Source organism: Epinephelus lanceolatus, chromosome 3 (assembly GCF_041903045.1).
Source record: "Epinephelus lanceolatus isolate andai-2023 chromosome 3, ASM4190304v1, whole genome shotgun sequence".
NCBI lineage: Eukaryota > Metazoa > Chordata > Actinopteri > Perciformes > Serranidae > Epinephelus > Epinephelus lanceolatus.
The window spans coordinates 13,960,510-13,974,827 of record NC_135736.1 but is presented as its reverse complement, the minus strand read 5'-3'; the positions used below and the strand labels follow the sequence as shown (position 1 = coordinate 13,974,827).

The window sequence follows — 14,318 nt, the reverse complement described above, 5'->3', positions numbered from 1 at the left end:
GTTGGGCTCGTCGTAGAGGGGCTGCTGTGGCCAACATGAAAAGGCGAAAGGCTTGATCTAGAGCCAGTGTTTGGTTTGTCTGTTCTTGGATAGAAACATGGTGGTGCAACATAGCGGACTCCAGTGACAAGGACAAACTCCCAATGTAGCCTAGATATAAACAGCTCATTCTGAGGTAACACAAAGACAACCATTCCTATTTTCAGGTGATTATACACAAAAGAAAACACATTCATTTTATTATGTTCCATTTCTGCCAGTAAATCCCCTAAATCCTTCACACCGGACCTTCAAACAAATCACAGATAATAGTAACCTTTATGCATATAAATATAAAACACTATATCTAACACGAGAGAACACGTTGACTCGGCTGTGTTAGAGTCAGCGGTAGGTGCAGTGGTGCTCCTGGTGCTGCCGGAGGTCCACTTTGTGCTGGAAGCCGTAGAGGCAGCGTGGACAGTGGTAGGGCCGGTCGTCCCTGTGTTTACGGCTGTGGGTGATGAGGTTGGAGCTCTGGCTGAACGCCTTTCCACATATCTGACACACATGGGGCTTCTCACCTGGCACACAAACACAGCACAAGTCGTGTGAATACACAGGATGTTCGAACTGTGTCACTGCTCTGACATTTTGAGAGCTGTTCCACTTAGTCACCATACCCAACTTCTGAAAAGAGGAATAACACTTACAGTACTGAATACACCACCTTGTTTAATTCACTTACATGTCATACATACATTTGGAAATAGGTTGTTTTGTCCAACCAACATTTCAAAACCCAAAGATACTAAATTTGCAGCAGCATAAGGACATTTGAGGCTCAAACCAACGGATGTTTTGCCTAAAAAAATAAATAATAGATTAACATCTTTGTAAATACACATACCTGCATTCACTTTCTTTCAATGAGATGAAACGATTGATATCACTCTTGTATTTGTATGCTTACTATAAAGGTACAGCCAGCAGCTGCTTAGCTTAGCTTTGTATAAACACTGGAAACAGGGGGAAACAGCTTAGCTTTGTCCAAAGGTAACAAAATCCACCTGCTCTGCCAGCACCTCTGATGTTTACATATAATTATGTTACATGCCATTTGTTCAATCCATAACAAAGTGTAAAAAGCAAGTTGTGGTTTTAAAGGATATTATGTTACTGGCCTGTTTCTTAGCTGTGTTTTTAGACTTTGTTTTTTGTACAGACAAAATAAACTTTCAAGTATTGTAGGACACAGAATATAAGCATTCATGGCAGTGGTCTTCATAGGAACATTTTGGCAGTAAGTTATGCATTTTTAAACACCAAAATAAAATAAAATTAAAAAAAAGGAGAAACAAAAGGATTTCAGATATTCTTTTTATGTACTGCTGTTTGTGCATATGAACGGTGTTGTCTTAAATAGGTTTTGCACAGTTAAAAGTAAGGGGACTGTTTTGATACAGTATAAACACATGTCAACACTATAAACATTTGTTTGGGTTGTAGATCTTACTACATACCAGGGGTCGCGTTAACTGGATATTCTCGGTCATTGGCCGGTTTTTTACAGCAATGACCGGAAAATCTGAAGGCCGTCGGTCATTTTGACCGGTTGCAATTACCACCCCTGCCCACATGGCGGCGGAGTGCACAGTCAGTGGCAGCCGTTTTCACACTACAGGGAAAAAGTCATTCATCTGCTTCATGTAGTGTTGTTGAGCCCTGCCCTGCGTTCCAATACCCATACTACCATACTATTTAGTATGCCAGAAAAAGAATTAGTGTGTCCCAATACATAGTATGTCAGATGCAGTATGCCAAAAGTACCAGGATGTTCTACTACATCCGGTCACATTTCACAGTATGCATCATGTCAGCATGCTTCTTTGGCCATTCTGACCCACAATCCTTTGCGCAGCGGAATTTACGTCGCACTGACTGAGCTGTGTGTACAACCAACGCCCACATAGCACGGAAGACAACACGACACAGACAACTTTATTGTGATTATAGTATAATCAATGTTAGGGTTCAACTATGTCTACAATATAGAAGATTCTACCAGTATAGGCAGTGGTGTAAGTGTGGTATAAATAATGAATGAATATGACTAAATATGAATACACTATGGGCCAGGTATGAGCAGTATAGATAGTAAATTAGTAAAAGTCAAATACATATTAAGTAATGCAGTAAGAATGTACAAGTATGTTACACTACAAATAAAAGTAATGTGAATGTAAGGCTGCTTCACGTGCAGACAGAATATAGTGCCAGCAGCTGCATAGCTGTAAATATATTTAACAACAACCATCTGCCAGCAACAGAGAGCTATGTGTGAAGGGGGTCAATATGCCTACTGGTGACTAGTTCAATAGATAGGTCACTAATAATAGGCTTGAGACTGTTTACGTGAACATGTCAGTTTCTTAGAAACAACAACATACATTACGACATAACAGCAACAGAGCTCTCCGGCACCTCCGACGGTATGCACGACTCTGGCGAGCTCGATGAGAGGAGATTTGCTGCATCTCCAAAGTACAACAACACAAAATATTCAAATGTGGCGCTACGGACGGCGGAAGTGAGCTAGAGGGTCGGAGTTCAGGGAGCGGGTGTAGTGTGTCCCAATAGCATACTGCATACTACACTACATACTTTTTAAGGGCAGCTGCAGTACATACTGAAAGTATATAGTAGAAGTATGGAACGCAGGGCAGGACACAACGGACGCGTAGTGCCGCGGAAGTCCTGCGAGTGTACTCACAGGCGCTTCAAAGAGCATGGATACCGCACTTGGCCTTCCAAAATTTCCCGAAGGATCCCGACAGGTAGGAACTCCTGAGGTGTACGTTTTAAAGTGCTTTAATATCAATTTAATATGCCAGTTTTGTTTTGTTATATATATATATATATATATATAGCCTCTTGGACCATTTATATCAGAACTGATTACTGCTTTAGCATTAAAATATATCATATTAAAATAACGTATATATATATATATATATATATATATATATATATATATATATATATATATATATATTATTACTGTCCCCTTACTGTACAAACTGTAAATAAATCTTTATTCCTGACTATGTGACGTCGCCATTAATGTGTTTCTAGTTAAAATATTAATTTTTAATTTTTTTTCTTTTTTTTTTTTTTGGTAGATTGGCTTATGAGGTGATTTTGAAGGAGTAATTAAGTTAATCTACTCATAAGTGGCTGTAATATGTAGAGATGCCATCTAGGCCGTTTTTCTTCGTTTTGTTTTTCTTAAAGTCTATATTCATATATATACATGGTATTTTGGTAGATTGGCTTATGGGGTGATTTTGAAGGTGTAATTAAGTTAATCTTCTATAAGTGTTATCTTCCCTCCAAAACATATTAAATTGATATTAAAACACTTCAAAACTTACACCTCGGAGTTCTTACCTGTCGGGATCCTTCGGGAAACGGTGGTGCGGGATGTTCCACTGATAGTTGTTGCAGTTAATTGCACTACACTGTTTTCCTTTACTTTTTTTCTCCTCTCTCCTTGACATCTTGCATGTTGTCTGGGCGCAACAGTCCAAGCTCAACAGTCCCAAATGGCGGTAGCGCCCCTAGTGGCTGTTGGCAAAAATTCAACGGAGCTTCGCCTCTTAGTATCCATGCTCTTTGGGCGCTTGACTGTCCATACAGGCAGCGCATTTCTCCTGTGCTCTTCGCGCTGGTTAAACATCGACTCCACTCGTCTGTTCCTCGTTTTTTCATTTCAACAGGTCATTTTAAACATGGGTAAGTCCATATTTTAATCGTTTTTTATAACGTAATAAGTTAATTACAATTTGTCATTGCATGTCCATGTATTGATCGTGTTGGATAAACACTGAATGAATAGGGCATATTGTCCTGACCATTTTATTTAGGCTATGTAGTCTGTAGGCTCGGTGACACAAAATTAAAATTAAAATTGTAATGAAGTGATTAGGGTATTGAAAAATGTGTTCGGTTATGCGCTGTTGTGTTGTTTTAAATTATAAACACGGTATTTTCTCCTCACGTTCCTCAGTGCATGCTGTTATTTTATTTTGAAAATTGGCCGGATTCTCTCGTCTTTTCTGTGTCCGACTTCCTGTTTGGTACGATCCACTCTATCCAGCTTGACAAAAGCGCCCGCGGCTCGCGTGAAAAATAGACCAGACGCCGAACTGAAGTGCTGCCTCCGCGGGCTCTCCGCTCTGCTCAGCGGCCTGTGTGGACAGTCAGATAGGTTAACATGGGCGCCGATTGAAAACTGCCTCCGCTGCTGGGCGCCGTGCTTCGGTTCCGCGTCCAGTGTGTCCAGAATGGCACGGATGTGTGGATGTCTGTTCATCTTATCGTTCATGTCCTTATTAATGCACACTTTATAACTTGCTTGTTGGATTTATTAAAAACGACCGAATGAAAACTAAATATCTTTGAATATCTTAAAGGAAAATTAAAATGACCGGTAAAAATAGATTATGACCGGATTTTTATGACCCTGTCGGTCAAAATGACCAGCGACGAAAAAGTCTAGCACAACGTCTGCTATACATACTAATACTGTATGTTATTAATAAGAAACTTTCTGGAAATAATGAGTTAATATCTCAGTATGATTAGAAACTTTCCCAGAATGAGTACTGTTCTCTCTCTCTTTTTTTTTTGAGATATTAAGTCCTTATTCTCTGATTCAGATATTAACCCATTATTTTGAGAATGTTTAAAATTATTTCTAAATATTAATTCATTATTTTGAGAATGTTTAAAATTATTTCTAAATATTAACTCATTACTTTGAGAATTTTTTGAGGCACTAACTAATTTTGAGAATTTTTTGAGATATTAAGTCAATATTTTGAGAAAGTTTGCACTGTAATTATTTTAACCTTTTGAAACCTGAGCAAAGTGGCTTGATTTCTTTTAAAGACATGGGAAGAAGGAAATGAGCAACGAAAGAATAAATAACCCAAAAAATTAGTAAGAAATTTTTAAAGACAAAATTAAAAACAAGAAAGTTAGTAAAAAAAAAAGAAAAAAAAAGAAAAAATAGAAAGAAATAAAGAAAGTTAAAAACAAACAAACAAGGAAATGACTTGGAAAACGTGCTTAAAAGTTTTAATAATTCTGTAACATAATTTTAAAATGTAATAATATTCATTCATTCATTCATTCATCTTCTAACCGCTTCATCCTCTTGAGGGTCGCGGGGGGGCTGGAGCCTATCCCAGCTGACATCGTGCAAGAGGCAGGGTACACCCTGGACAGGTCGCCAGACTATCGCAGGGCTGACACATAGAGACAAACAACCATTCACACTCACATTCACACCTACTGACAATTTAGAGTTATCAATTAACCTAGTCCCCAATCTGCATGTCTTTGGACTGTGGGAGGAAGCCGGAGTGCCCGGAGAAAACCCACGCTGACACGGGGAGAACATGCAAACTCCGCACAGAAGGGCTCCCACGCCCGGGATCGAACCAGCAACCCTCTTGCTGTGAGGCGAGAGTGCTAAGCACCACACCACCGTGCTGCCGTGTAATAATATTCATTCATTCATTCATTCATTTTCTAACCGCTTCATCCTCTTGAGGGTCGCGGGGGGGGCTGGAGCCTATTCCAGCTACATTGGGCGAGAGGCAGGGTACACTGTGGACAGGTCGCCAGACTATCGCAGGGCTGACACATAGAGACAAACAACCATTCACGCTCACATTCACACCTACGCACAATTTAGAGTTATCAATTAACCTAGTCCCCAGTCTGCATGTCTTTGGACTGTGGGAGGAAGCCAGAGTGCCCGGAGAAAACCCACGCTGACACAGGGAGACCATGCAAACTCCGCACAGAAGGGCTCCCACGCCCGGGATCGAACCGGCAACCCTCTTGCTGTGAGGCGAGAGTGCTAAGCACCATACCACCGTGCCGCCATGTAATAATATATTACTTATAAATATTGTTTTTCCCCATTTAAAAAAAACAAACAATTTTCTACATCTATAATTTTTGTATTTATTTATTTTTGCAATTTGTGGGACATTTCTCATCAAGTTGCTCATTGCCTTTTCCCCATATTTTTGAAAGAAAGTGCACCAGTTTGCTCAGGGTTCAAAGTTTAAATACTTGCGAAAGGCGTCTGAAAGCAGCACAAGAACAGTGATGTCGCTTTGGGTTTCAAAGGGTTAAGATACGTACTCATTATTTCAATAAAGTTTGTACATATGTCTATGTACTGGAAGCATCATCGATTAACATTAGTAATTAGCGGTTTCAGGGCTAACATATGTGTTAGCGATTAGCATAAGTGATGTATGAAAATAAAACAACAGTTCAGTTTAATAATTTCATATGAATGATGTCAGCATATTAAACAAACCCACCAGTGTGTGTGAAGGTGTGTTTCTTCATGTCAGACTTCTGGTGGAACCTTTTGCCACAGTACTGGCAGGGGTATGGTCGCGTGTCTGAATGTATGAGCAGATGAGTGGAGAGGGTGGAGGAGCGCTTGAATACTTTCCCACACACTGTACAGCCAAATGTCCTGTCCTAAAACAACAGACACTGGAGTTAAAATTCATAGCTACCTCATATGTGCATCAAATTGATTATCTTAGTAAGGATTTTTTTTCCAGATTCACAAAAAGAAATTCCATATAAAAGGAGAAGTGATGCTGACCTTGCCCCTGCATGGTGACCGTGCAGTGTCTGTCCTACTGGACTTGATGTGTGCTGGTACTCTGCTCCCATGACTCTTGCATATGTGAGTCTTCAAACTTGACAGACAGGAAAATATCTGCAAATGCAAGATGAACACAATGTTAACACATTTGAAAACCTAAAAAAGATCATTTTAGATACCAGGAGAGCGGAATTATCTTTAGAAATAGCTAATAGAATGTATTTTAATGTAATGGAGGGATGCCATACTTTGCTACAGAGCGGACACTCTTGCCTCGGAGCACTGATCTTAGAGCAGCCACTGCTCCTGGTCTCCCTCAGGAAGTGAGGGTGCTGAGTGAAGTCTGCCAGTCCCACAGACAGTTTTCCTGGATGTCCTGAGCTCACAGGAGGTCTGGACCATACCGCTGCTGTGGGAGATTGAGACTCGACTTTCTCGACAGGGCGAAAAGTATTTGAGTTGATGGGACTGCAGAGCTCAGCAGATCTACAGTCTGAGTACAAAGACAGACAGGTAAGTTGACTGGCTGTGATACATATATGCAACTTTCTGAAACACTGTTGTTCAACAAATTGTTTGAATAATTGATTATCATATGTTAGATGATCAGAATTATTTGAATAATGTCTCACAACATTGCCTCCACTACAGTCATACAACAAATAACATGCATTTTCTGTCTCTGTAAAGTCTTGCTCAACATGCTTGTGTTAAAGGCCTATCCAAATGAACAAATGAAGTAGCTCTGACACCCACCATAAGATTTGGGACTGAATGGCTGAAGGTGGCCGTTAGAGTGGTTGGAAGTAGAAAGGTCCTGCTGCAGTAATGCAACCGGCACTGCACTATCACCTTGTATTTCTGCCGTGGAGTACCCCAGGGATGTATCCCAGGACCCTGCTTTTTTTCCAAGGTGGTGCAGCCCTCCTCGCTTCACCAAAAATGAACGAGGCATCACTCAGAAGGCAGGAAGAATTACTCTACACCCAAAGTCAAAGTTATCTAGAGGGTTAAAAATAAAACCAATGCCAGTGTTAGTGATGACATTCAAATGTACAGATAGGTTTGAATTAATATTAATTGAGTTCAATCTGGCACAGCTGTCACACAGACCAATCATTTATTTTCTTTATCTGAATCTTACTGATTACATATTTGTACAAATTACAGAAACTAAACCAGTAGAAATTAGTATTTTTCTGCTGCACAGGTTCATATATACTGTACCACACTGAAATGATGGCCATAATATTTTTGTTGGCCTATAGAGGGCAGCAGAACTGTATATTCAATAGTTTGTTTCCTGCTTGAATCAGTGTAAATATACTGCATCAACATATACTGTAGATTTGTTCACACTGTTAAGCAGAGAAAAAATGGGATCATCAGAAAAGACCAAATGAAAAAAATGTAGATTATAGTGTAACGATAAGTTGTTGACATTTGTTGTTACAGATGATAGCCTATTTTTGTTTTGTTTTTTGCCACCAGTATTTACAAGGCATGTATAGATATGTCCTCTGAGACCTGAACTTTTGTTTGGTATGCATTTTAAATTTCTCCTTGCTATCTGGGATCAGTAAGACCTGGTAAGTATAAAAAATGAAACATTGTCAATGATAATAAAAACCCAGTGTCCTTTAACGAGCTTATGAAAAATTCCCAATGTCTGCAAACCAGTACTTTCTAATTAACAGAGCCTTAGCTTGGTGCCTTTGCTAAAATTGGTAAAATTTGTGTGACATATCAAACTACAAACATTATTAATCATAAATAAACAAGTTTCGACCATAACATTTGATCAGGTTCTGTACCTTGTCCACTTAAGTGCCGGGGTTACATGGATTAGTGTATTGTGGTCTTAGCACTACTACAAGGAATAAAAAAAGTGTCCATGAACAAGGACAACAGGCCTAAGTTAAGCAGAACGAAGTATAAGGTCCAGTAAACCCAGAATGTGATGTCCTCATATACTGAAGAATCCAGTCCCTTTATTTAGTGACACTGAAATTAGTCTTCTTGTTTAATTTTGTTCTGCTCTCCTCTTGTTTCAGCCTCTGCCAGCTTTGCAAATCTGGATTTTGGCAGTCTGTCTATCTCACCTCCTTGCAGACATTCTCAAGCTCTCTTGCAGATGTTCAACTGTGATCTTGACAGATTTTTTTGAAGCGTTGCTCTGGACGAGTTTTTTCTCATGGACCTCTATATGCTCTGCTTTGGCCAGTTTACCAGCCTTTTTCTGTCACATTTGACCAAAGAATCTGTTTTTATTTCTAATCCGTCTTTTATATTCTGCTTGACAAACTCTGGGTGGCCTGTGAGATTCCCCTCTAGCCACCAGTGGCTTACTTGACACTATAGGCCTCACTGCTGCAGAGATGTTTCTCTTATCTGTGGAGCTTCTGCTAAACTACATTCACACTGCAGGTGAAAGCGACAGAATCTGACCGAAACTGACATTTAGACCTAAATTCACTACAAACCTGGCCTGTGACAGTGTGACACAAACATACCATACCAGATTTGCAAATATGTTGCTTCACTGCAACACATTTCATGAGTCAGTGCTAACACTCGAGCAAAGGTGAGGCTGCAGTGGAGGAGATCAGTGAGGGACGCTGAGGTGTTAAAAAACAAACAAGCATCTTGAAATAACTGTAAAGTGATAGATTAACAAGCTTAGGATGTGAATAATAAGAGATGCTGTCAATTGTCTCTATCTTCACCTGCTTGTCACATCTGTACTAAAGATAGCGGTAAAGCATCCCAGGTGTCCTCAGACTGTGTTCAATTGATTTAATACCATGCATGCCTGATATATGCATCAAATGCAGGACACAGAGAGGCACATTATTTCACTGTCTACAGGCCTTTTGATATTAAATCTTATATAACAGGTTGCCTGTGGGGATGGATGAAATAGTCAGATAAATACTTAAGTAAAAGTAGTAATATAACATTGTAAAAAATACTCCTAAAAGCCTATTAATTTGCATTTAAAATTCTATTTAAGTGGAAGTGCAGGTATTAACAGCTAAATATCACACGTAAAAAGCAATATATTATTACAACATTATAAGATTGTTAATACTGGTACAATAATGTATAAGAAGCGATTAAGTGTTGGTTGGTCAAAGCTGAGCTGGTTTTGACAACTTTATATACAGTTAGTCAGTTTACCTCAGTGGTTCCTAACCTAAGGGTCAGGCTTCTCAATAGGATAAATCGTGAGGGATCGTGAGATAAATAATGGGGTAGGAAAGAAAAACAAAGCTCTGTTAAACAAATCAGTATATGAATTTGTGAAATAACGGATCATTTTTATTTGATAATTAAATCAAACATCGGAGAAGTTTGGAGGCAAAATGCTAATAAACCCATGGACTTGTGACACAAGTGACACAGGGCCCCAACAAGACTCTACTTTTCTTGTATAGTGTCACTGTAGAAACATTTTAAATACAAGTTATATGTGTGGTAACATACACATTTATTTGTAAGTTTATTTTAGTTATCTCTTATTTTTTACTTTGAGGTGTTTTGTATGCAAGGTCTTGTGAAATTGCGCCCTAGCGGTATGTTCTGTGTGCACCTTACTTTGTATTGTTTATACAGATACATTCAGATATACAGATTTGTTGAACTAATTTTAAAAAATCCAGTAAACATGCTTAAAAACAAGCTGTTGTGATCGCATTAATTTAGTAAGACGCTAAATCACATTTTGTGTGATAAATCCAGCTATGAGAAACTTTGCACAAAGACATATATTCACGTATATTTTTCATGTTTTGCATGAGCATGTTGGGTATTCTAGCTTTTGTTTTTGGCACTGTTAAGGTCAGGAGGATCACATGGTCAAACTGGCGCCAAATATTGACCAAAAACCCAACATGAACGGCCAAATAAAATGTGGCATATATTCCCTGTCACAGTCAGTATGAATGGACGGTCAGCTCAAGGCAGGGTCGAGGTAGTTCAGACCTTTTTCATTTTATAATAACAGAGGTTTCAGTTGTTCGTTTCTACAGTGACTTCTTTGGCATTTTTACATGAGTGTGCCCTGTGAACCGTGGGTCGATGTACAGACAGCTGTGAGTCCAATTACTTGAATTTGAAATCCAAATTTTATCTCAAGGATTACTGCAAGACATACACACATTTTATTTTTCTTTAGCTCTATCCAAACACAGGTATAGCATTTTTTAACGTCTGTTTGATGTTGGATTTATCATATTTTTTTTTCATGCAGGTTTAAAAAAAACAACCAAACATACAAAAAATCATGTTAAATTTAGTCTGTGAAACATGAAAAAAAAACGTAACTTTCTGTAACATGTGTCACTATATTTACAGAGGAGCAAAGGTGTTGCAATATGACTGACAGCTCTGTTTTAGCTTTATATTTCATTTGAACAGTGTTTGTAAAAACTGAATAACATTTCTGTTCATGAACTCTGATATTCATTAGCCTCAATTAGCTTCAACTTAACCACAAATTTTAACCAGAAATACTAAGATTTTTTTTTAGGTATAGATATACAAATACTCACCAGCTTTTATAATTTCCACCAGTGCTTCTTAACATCCCACACAGGCTTCACACTATTTATTTAACTGAGATAAAAGTCAAATAAGATGATGGGAAGTCAGTGTGTCACATGTGAGGTCAGTCTGCGCTGAGGTGGACTGTGAGCCGTTGATGTTCTCTGCAGGTTGGTGTGATGAGAGTGAAAAAGGACGAGGAAGTGTTTCAGCTCTGACACCTCTGAGCCGGCAACCACACTGCTTCCTCACACACAAACCCAAACACTGCACACTCGCAGCAGCACTAAACCTGTCCAACTCTACTTTAAAAAAATGGTGCAAATTGTGGAAGGATATGTTGCAGTGGTGCACAAACTAAACCCAGCATCAGATTAATCTAGGGACGACAGATAAAGCCAATGCGAGAGGAAGAGGGTGGTGGATGACTGTGCTGAAAATTCTTCAGAAAGTGTCGACACTACTATGTTGACACAGTTGGGTTACAAAATAACCATTGAGGTCAAGTTTAAAAAAAGCTGGCTCACCCACCGCACATTAATGAGGAAGAGACGCAGCAGGAGGAAATATAGTGATAGAAGTGAAAAACTATTAAACGCACACCAATGAGTCACATCATCGAACTGGCATCTCCCTTCAGTTTGATGATGAACAGGGTGCTGCAGCGTGCACTGAGTCAATCCTGAATCCTGCTGAAATACTCAGCAGGTCACTAAATGTGTATTAATCCACTGCTGGAAATAGTTCCCTGCTAATACACTATTTATGTCTGTTTGAGTAATGTTTTCAACAAACTACAGTGGCCAGCTATTTTAGGAGCCTTTTCAAAGAATGAAACTAAAGCCTCAGTAGAGACAAAGGGCTGCGCAAGGAAGTCAGAAAGCAGCGAGAGATGGACAGTTTGTTAGTCATGGTCTTTTAAATGGATTTGTTGATATTAGAATATTGAATAAATTCTACTTTATCCATTAATTATATTGTACTTGTGTAATCACTTAAGAAAATCTTAATTTTAAAGGTATTTTTGGTGACATTCACACTAAGACGGAATATACAGTACAGGCCAAAAGTTTGGACACACCTTCTCATTCAATGCGTTTTCTTTATTTTCATGACTATTTACATTGTAGATTCTCACTGAAGGCATCAAAACTATGAATGAACACATGTGGAGTTATGTACTTAACAAAAAAAGGTGAAATAACTGAAAACATGTTTTATATTCTACTTTCTTCAAAATAGCCACCCTTTGCTCTGATTACTGCTTTGCACACTCTTGGCATTCTCTCCATGAGCTTCAAGAGGTAGTCACCTGAAATGGTTTCCACTTCACAGGTGTGCCTTATCAGGGTTAATTAGTGGAATTTCTTGCTTTATCAATGGGGTTGGGACCATCAGTTGTGTTGTGCAGAAGTCAGGTTAATACACAGCCGACAGCCCTATTGGACAACTGTTAAAATTCATATTATGGCAAGAACCAATCAGCTAACTAAAGAAAAACGAGTGGCCATCATTACTTTAAGAAATGAAGGTCAGTCAGTCCGGAAAATTGCAAAAACTTTAAATGTGTCCCCAAGTGGAGTCGCAAAAACCATCAAGCGCTACAACGAAACTGGCACACATGAGGACCGACCCAGGAAAGGAAGACCAAGAGTCACCTCTGCTTCTGAGGATAAGTTCATCCGAGTCACCAGCCTCAGAAACCGCAAGTTAACAGCAGCTCAGATCAGAGACCAGATGAATGCCACACAGAGTTCTAGCAGCAGACCCATCTCTAGAACAACTGTTAAGAGGAGACTGCGCCATTCAGGCCTTCATGGTCAAATAGCTGCTAGGAAACCACTGCTAAGGAGAGGCAACAAGCAGAAGAGATTTGTTTGGGCCAAGAAACACAAGGAATGGACATTAGACCAGTGGAAATCTGTGCTTTGGTCTGATGAGTCCAAATTTGAGATCTTTGGTTCCAACCGCCGTGTCTTTGTGAGACGCAGAAAAGGTGAACGGATGGATTCCACATGCCTGGTTCCCACTGTGAAGCATGGAGGAGGAGGTGTGATGGTGTGGGGGTGTTTTGCTGGTGACACTGTTGGGGATTTATTCAAAATTGAAGGCACACTGAACCAGCATGGCTACCACAGCATCCTGCAGCGACATGCCATCCCATCCGGTTTGTGTTTAGTTGGACGATCATTTATTTTTCAACAGGACAATGACCCCAAACACACCTCCAGGCTGTGTAAGGGCTATTTGACCAAGAAGGAGAGTGATGGAGTGCTGCGGCAGATGACCTGGCCTCCACAGTCACCGGACCTGAACCCAATCCAGATGGTTTGGGGTGAGCTGGACCACAGAGTGAAGGCAAAGGGGCCAACAAGTGCTAAACACCTCTGGGAACTCCTTCAAGACTGTTGGAAAACCATTTCAGGTGACTACCTCTTGAAGCTCATGGAGAGAATGCCAAGAGTGTGCAAAGCAGTAATCAGAGCAAAGGGTGGCTATTTTGAAGAAAGTAGAATATAAAACATGTTTTCAGTTATTTCACCTTTTTTTGTTAAGTACATAACTCCACATGTGTTCATTCATAGTTTTGATGCCTTCAGTGAGAATCTACAATGTAAATAGTCATGAAAATAAAGAAAACGCATTGAATGAGAAGGTGTGTCCAAACTTTTGGCCTGTACTGTACAACTTTGGTCAAAAATTGCCACAATGGAGGACTTATTTATGCTAAAGATTCGGTGACATCAACAAAGTTGGACTCATTTTAAAACTGCTTCACCAGCTATATGTAAATCCATCACTACTAGGTTTGTGTGTAAAGACCTTCCGAAGTTGGTGGAAACTACTTGTTAGTTTCAAACTATTCACTAGCAATGAACTATAAACAGGAAGTCACCGTAGTACAGCTGCCAAAAATGTAACCTAAGTGCTAAACCTTTGTGAATGTAGGTATAACTACAGGTTTGTCTGTATCTGCAAACATGGAAGAACTTTGTTTGTCAATTTGTTGTGTTCATGCAGTTTAGAAGGAGTGGGGAATATTTGATTATCCTAAATGATCTAAACTGCTACAGTCATTTAGTCTGGT

At 39.4% G+C, this 14,318-nt stretch overlaps 1 protein-coding gene across 1 annotated transcript; it reads right to left on the bottom strand.

The window, feature by feature from the left end:
- Window positions 1-199: 199 nt before the first annotated feature.
- Window positions 200-11,649, bottom strand: LOC117255237 (uncharacterized). Its single transcript, XM_033623925.2, has 6 exons — window positions 11,239-11,649; window positions 7,442-7,687; window positions 6,934-7,178; window positions 6,683-6,799; window positions 6,387-6,552; window positions 200-563 (listed from the first exon to the last, which is right to left on the bottom strand). Exons 2-6 carry the CDS (start codon window positions 7,638-7,640, stop codon window positions 385-387), a joined length of 906 nt encoding a protein of 301 aa, XP_033479816.1. The 5' UTR covers window positions 7,641-7,687; window positions 11,239-11,649; the 3' UTR covers window positions 200-384.
- Window positions 11,650-14,318: the final 2,669 nt, after the last annotated feature.

What these genes read in the sequence shown, in the direction of transcription:
- LOC117255237 (XM_033623925.2), bottom strand. Translation starts at nt 7,640, where the DNA reads ATGCCTCGTTCATTTTTGGTGAAGCGAGGAGGGCTGCACCACCTTGGA. An exon ending in ATTCAGTCCCAAATCTTATG is followed by an intron (nt 7,179 to 7,441) that starts GTGGGTGTCAGA and finishes CTTTGTACTCAG; the next exon opens with ACTGTAGATCTGCTGAGCTC. An exon ending in AGTGTCCGCTCTGTAGCAAA is followed by an intron (nt 6,800 to 6,933) that starts GTATGGCATCCC and finishes TTGCATTTGCAG; the next exon opens with ATATTTTCCTGTCTGTCAAG.